General features: G+C 44.7%; 1 protein-coding gene across 1 annotated transcript; it reads left to right on the top strand.

Annotated features, from left to right (window-relative positions):
* Window positions 1-1,160: 1,160 nt before the first annotated feature.
* LOC138955877 (uncharacterized) lies at window positions 1,161-1,733 on the top strand. Its single transcript, XM_070327387.1, has one exon. It carries the CDS (start codon window positions 1,161-1,163, stop codon window positions 1,731-1,733), a length of 573 nt encoding a protein of 190 aa, XP_070183488.1.
* Window positions 1,734-6,607: the final 4,874 nt, after the last annotated feature.

Genomic DNA, 6,607 nt, shown 5'->3' with positions numbered 1-6,607 from the left:
CTTGGTTCAATGTCGTTTCTGTGCGTATGTCTCCGAGGTCTGTGAATATCCTCTGTTGTGTGTGTGGAAAACAGTGTCTATATTTATGTGACGCCGGGCCTGAAGCTGCGTGTTTGCCAACATTGATGATCAAAGTACAGAAATGTAGGGGTCGCTAAGCAGCAATAACGTGTGTGTGTGTGTGTGTTTTGTGTGTGTGTGTGTATATATATGTGTGTGTGTGTGTATGAGAGAGAGTAAATATGTGTGTGTGTGAATGTTTGTGCGTGCGTGCTTGCGCGGATATGAATGTGTGTGTGTGTGCGTGCGTGCGTGCGTGTGTGCGTGCGTGCGTGTGTGTGTGTGTGTGTGTACTTGTGTACGTGGGTGCGAGCCAGCAAGCGTGCGATCGTGCATATGGATGTGTGCGTGCACGGGAGCGTGCGCGCCGGTATATGTCTACGTATGCCTGCGCATGTGTGTCTGTTTTCCCTTTTAAAAACGGATTCTGTATCTTTTATCCATCAGTAAAAAGGCATCACTCCGTTTCGATTTCTGTCACCGCGACATGGAAGAGCAGTGACATAGTAAATGACCGATCAATTCGGTCAAAGCAGACGTCTGTGGGGTTCAGTAATTGCAGTTATTGATTGGATAAAATAATAGCGCAGTGGGTTGGTGTCATGTGGATCAAGATGTTGACCTTGTTTCTAAGGGCTGAAGTTGCTGCATTGATCTGTGTCAAGTGTTTACAGAGCGAGTCTCCCGAGTGCGAAGACTTAAAACAGTAAATTCACCCAGAGGGATTGTCTTTTGTTTAATTGTCCAATGTATTTCAATGGTTGGCAGTGTTCGAAGGACAATGCGGAATGCCTTAAACTGTTTCTTGGCGTGTTGTTCTTTGAGAGATCACGTACATGGTCCTATTCCAGATGATTGTCATAATTAACGTACTGACTGTATACCCCCCCCCCCCCCCACGCCACATCTCCTCAACCTCCCCCTCCCCCCCCCCCACCTCCCCCCTCCCCCCCACCTCCCCCCCCCACCTGGGGGAGAAAAAAACCTCGCACACACTCGAACATTTAGAAAGTGTTACATGCATGTTTTCATCCTGTGGTGTTGTTGTTTGTGTTTTTGTTATCTACACACACAAACACGGAAATTTCTTCTTTTTCTAAATGGTAATGGAGGAAGGAAAAAAAAGAAAAAGAAAAAGAGGAAACAAGAAACCCAACACGTCCACCACCCAAGAAAGCCAACACGCCCACCACCCAAGAAAGCCAACACGTCCACCACCCAAGAAAGCCAACACGCCCACCACCCAAGAAAGCCAACACGTCCACCACCCAAGAAAGCCAACACGCCCACCACCCAAGAAAGCCAACACGTCCACCACCCAAGAAAGCCAACACGCCCACCACCCAAGAAAGCCAACACGCCCACCACCCAAGAAAGCCAACACGTCCACCACCCAAGAAAGCCAACACGTCCACCACCCAAGAAAGCCAACACGCCCACCACCCAAGAAAGCCAACACGCCCACCACCCAAGAAAGCCAACACGTCCACCACCCAAGAAAGCCAACACGCCCACCACCCAAGAAAGCCAAAACGCCCACCACCCAAGAAAACCAACACGTCCACCACCCAAGAAAGCCAACACGTCCACCACCGCCTTTTCTTGTTTTTCACTTTCCCCAGGCTTCCATGATTCCATGCAATCAAAATAGCCCGCCCAGTCATGTGCGATGATTCAGCTTTTTGTCAGCCCAATATTTGCCAGGCAACGCGAAAAATTACATTGCTTTTCCAACCTCCTCCATGCAACGTGTCCTTAGTTGTCAGACAGTAATGTTTCAATTATCGACCACAGAGTATGTAGGGCACTAGAAAAAGAGGGAGAGGTTGTCAATATTATTCTCGTTCGTCAACGCGAGGGAACCTTTCAGAACAGCTATTTTTATCCACACTCACAACGAGGACGTCAATATTTGTCAATGCATTTTCACGGCCTCTGCAAATTTTTACACTCTTCATTTCATCATCGTAGGCTCATGCCCAAAAATCAATAGAAAAGACATATATAGCCTTTCACGCAGGAGTTTGATGGAAAGTGAATTATTATGGGGGCGAGGACGCCCCCATTCTATACGGATAGTTTAGAGGTTGACCATGGGCAGCGCCATTTTGTTGTGAAATACGTCATCAGTTTGTGTACACAGGAAGTTGTGACATCCGTCACCCTATGGGAGGGGTGAAGGCAACATTGTTCATCTGTAGAAAGTTGTGAAATCCGTCACCCTATGGGAGGGGTGACGTCAAAATTGGTCATCACAGAGTTTGTGTAACACAGGAAGTTGTGAAATACGTCACCCTATGGGAGGGGTGACGTCAAAATTGTTCAACAAAAACATGATATGTCGCATTGTGCAGGGTCAACTGCAACAAACTCAAACCGAGCCATTCATACCTAGCTGTATTTGAGAGACTTATATACCCGACATTTTTATTTCTTATTTTTAGCACAGGTGTAGGAAAAATCATGAACCAAAATGTTATTTATTTTCTAATTTAACATTTTTTTTACAAATATGACCATGGTCTTTTAAACATACAGTGACATTAAACATTGTTATGTTAAAAAAAAGAAAAAAGAAATAAAGCTTTTGTGCACAAATCAGAAAATACATTGTACATTTTACCTACAGGCCAAACAGTGTCTGTTGGCGGCAGAGGGCCCAGCAAGTTGCTATTTTTAGATCGATTAAAAGTTGTCAAGAACAGGCGCTTACATTTGGATGTGTCCACTGATAGTAGGTTTGGTTGTGATCAATCAGAATGATGTAGGAATAAAAATGTATGACAGTTTGGTATGATGACATGTAATTCAAATATGCTGAAATGTAATATTATACATGATATAATATTATTATGGCTGTTGCCATGACCATGAACCCCAAGAAAGGTTTAATGTTATGTAAAATCAAAATACCAAAATCAAGCACCTACTAATTTGGTCTACGGTGCGGCTTGGACCAAAAAAGGATGGACACGCAACTCGCTCAGCCAGCCAGCGCTGCGAGACTTACAGCGGCCAACTTCGCCGCGGCACGCTCATTGGCTAAGTATTGAACTTGCGTCAAGGCCGATGCGCGTAGATTCCCAGAATGTTTACTTTCGGTTAGATTCTTCGACAGCATTCGCAGAGGTGACTGCCGTATTGTGTACCGCAGTCAGAAGTAATTTATTACTTTTGGGAGTTTAGTAACGTGATATCAGTTTTCAATTGTTCGTTCACTTATATTGCTTTCAGATTTAACACACAAGAAACAGTAGCACGGTTTTCGTTGCGAAAATGTGCATTGGCAGTGCTACGCGATCGAATTGTGTATTATGTACACGCGGTGTTCTTCTCAGGAAAAGACCGAAGCGACATGTGACGTCAGTCGTTCAGCCCGCGAGCGGTGGGATGGGGGGGTTCACATGGTTTGTTTGTTTCAGAACCACACCCATATACACACATTTCACATGTAAACCATTTGTCCGCCCCCTGTCGATATTTATCGACTAAGTTCCTTGTTTGTAATAACATGGGTTTGTTGGTCTCAGAAAATATAAAGGCAGATCAGCTTCTTGAGTTGTGTGTTGACTTTTGCGAAATTAAAGCAAGCCTAAATACGTGAATAAGAAGTCGGTTACCTGCGAGACAAAGTAAGGACCCCGTGAGGTATAAACGCCTCGAATTACAATGTATGAGCTTCAATTTTGTCTGGACAGGTCTCGAATTCTTAGCTAGCAGATTTCGGACCTCTCGATGCTCGAATCCAAAATGTTGCTGTCACGACCTTCTTGCGTAACGAAAAGTGTATTGCTCCATGACACCTCTGTTTGTGTGTGTGTGTGTGTGTGTGTGTGTGTGTGTGTGTGTGTGTGTGTGTGTGTGTGTGTGTGCGTGCGTGCGTGCGTACGTGTGTGCGTGCTTGTGTGTGTGTACGTGCGTTTGCGTGCGTGCGCGTGCGTGCTGCGCTTGCGTGCGTGCGTGCGTGCGTGTGTTAAGACATATTTGGAAAATGTTTGTAATTTTTAACAGTATGTGAACAGTTTCTGTATGTTGTACCGGCGGGAGCGAATGCGCAAGGATTTTTCGGTCCACGTGTTCTGGCGTCTGGTCTCCCTTTTGGCAGACTCAGCACTAAAGTTTTATTTTTTCAGTTTTGAAAATTTGTGGAAACTTGAGGGAGGTCTTGGAAAGTATGGGAATTTCAAAAGTGGTGTTGACCGTGAACATGCCCCAAATTCACAGGACCACATTCTTGACACGCACAAAAAACAGAAAAAATAGTGCGCACAGTGACTGTTGTCGAATTTTGATACAGCGAATGTTAACTCGATGTTAGTTATATAATCAAAGGCAAGTAAACAATAGAAAACATCTAATCGTAAAAGCATATCAGTCAATTTCAAGTTGCTTTTAAGACAAAACGTTTGATGTATGGAGAGGGGAACTTGAGGAAGGATGTGTGAGCTACAGTTGTTGATGGCCGCAGGAGCGGTCATCTATTGCAATGCATTCGGAGAGGTGACATGTCTTGTTTTGTTACCGTTCTCACGAGATCAGTTACAGTTTCTCTCTCTCTCTCTCGCTCTCTCGCTCGCTCGCTCTCTCTCTCTCTCTCTCTCTCTCTCTCTCTCTCTCTCTCTCTCTCTCTCTCTCTCTCTCTCTCTCTCTCTCTCTCTCTCTCTCTCTCTCTCTCTATGTATGTCTTTGTCTGTGTCTCCCTCTGAGTCTCTCCGCTTCTGTCTTTCTATGTCTGTCTCTGTCTATGTGTGTGTGTGTGTCTCTCTCTCTCTCTCTCTCTCTCTCTCTCTCTCTCTCTCTCTCTCTCTCTCTCTCTCTCTCTCATCCGACTCCTGGCACACAGGTCAAAGCAGAGGTTAACTTGAGTGCACGTGTACCCAGCAGGAGGGGGGTGATTCGGGTCAGAAGTGGGGTAAAGCACTTTGGTCTTCAGTCTTTGGGTTATAGCTTTCTGAGTGGAGAAGATGCCAACATGAAATTGCACTATGCTCTACTATTTATTGTCCGTGTCTATCGGACACGAAGAAGGGCAGCTACAATCGCCCCAGGCCATAATTATATACTCTTTGTTTCCTGAGCCTGGACCATTGAGACGGTTACCTCATAGATCTGTTCATTCTTCAGACTGTCGGTGTCAAAAGTTATACCCCCATTCCACACAACCGTTCTTTGTCCCGTTCCCGTACCAACCAAGGAATGCTGCCACAACACAACAGCAGCTTCTGACCATAGTGGCAGCCGTCCTTGGTCGGTAAGGGAACGGGACCAAGAACGGATGTGTGGATTGCGGGTATGACAACTCAGTGTGTGAGGGCGCTACCGTTGCGTTACCGTTGTTCCTTTAACGATCCAAGCGTTCCGTTACCGATGGGTTGAGGTTCCATTACTGTTCATTTTGATCGGGAGGGATCTGATTCCAAAAACATATAATTATGATATATTCGGATTAAAAACAAGCTCTGAAAATTAAAAATATAAAAATTATGATTAAATTTCCGAAATCGTTTTAAAAACAATTTCATCTTATTCCTTGTCGGTTCCTGATTCCAAAAACATATAGATATGATATGTTTGGATTAAAAACACGCTCAGAAAGTTAAAACGAAGAGAGGTACAGTAAAGCGTGCTATGCAGCACAGCGCAACCGCTACCGCGCTGAACAGGCTCGTCACTTTCACTGCCTTTTGCACTAGCGGCGGACTACGGTCATTGTGAAAAAATGCAGTGCGTTCAGTTTCATTCTGTGAGTTCGACTGAGCTTGACTAAATGTTGTATTTTCGCCTTACGCGACTTGTTTTCCTTTCAGTTATAAGTTGTAGTAGTTTGACCTTATTGTTTTAGGACAAGTAGAGCTCGTTCACCAGTAGCAAAGATTCACTCAGTCCGTCAGTGTGCCTGAGTGTGTGTGATGGGGGGAGGGCCTCTCCCGTGACCGGCCACCTGCAATGCACGGACAGGTTTGCACTGGCCCAATGGCCCAAGGGTGTCCGTTCATGAGAGGGACTGCTGTAACAGCAAAACTAATGTGAAACATAAGTAATCAATTTATCCGCTTGACTATATTCACAACAGGGACCTATCACTCTTCTTTGCATGCTTTTATGCCTACGGATTTTCAAATACTCTGCAACACATGCAACCCAAATTCAACATGTGCCCGTACAATACCGCTGCTTTTATGAAAACATTGCTTCGGCCATGTTGATTTTAATCAACCAATTTTCTTGTGGAAACAATGTGCTCCACAAGAAAAACATGAATGTTGTTGGAAATGCACGTTAGTTTCATGTCCTTTGACAAAACAAGCGTAACTGGTTTGGACGGGTTAGGGAAAGTTTGGTAATTGTGAAGGGTTAAACAAAATCCTAAGAAGCTTGTAAGGGCCAAAGAAAAGCTGGTATCTCCGCTGAACCTTAACCACTGATTTTGTCTCAGACCAAAATTCAACCATTTTTGTCCTCTCAATCTGCGTAAGTTGTGGCATCTTTCTGATTCATTTGCTGGCTTTCACAACAAACTTCAGGCCTTCTGCAATCAGAAAAAACC

This window comes from Littorina saxatilis, unplaced genomic scaffold (assembly GCF_037325665.1).
Source record: "Littorina saxatilis isolate snail1 unplaced genomic scaffold, US_GU_Lsax_2.0 scaffold_2895, whole genome shotgun sequence".
Lineage (NCBI taxonomy): Eukaryota > Metazoa > Mollusca > Gastropoda > Littorinimorpha > Littorinidae > Littorina > Littorina saxatilis.
Note: the sequence above shows the minus strand (reverse complement) of the source record. Positions and strands in the feature narration are given on the sequence as shown.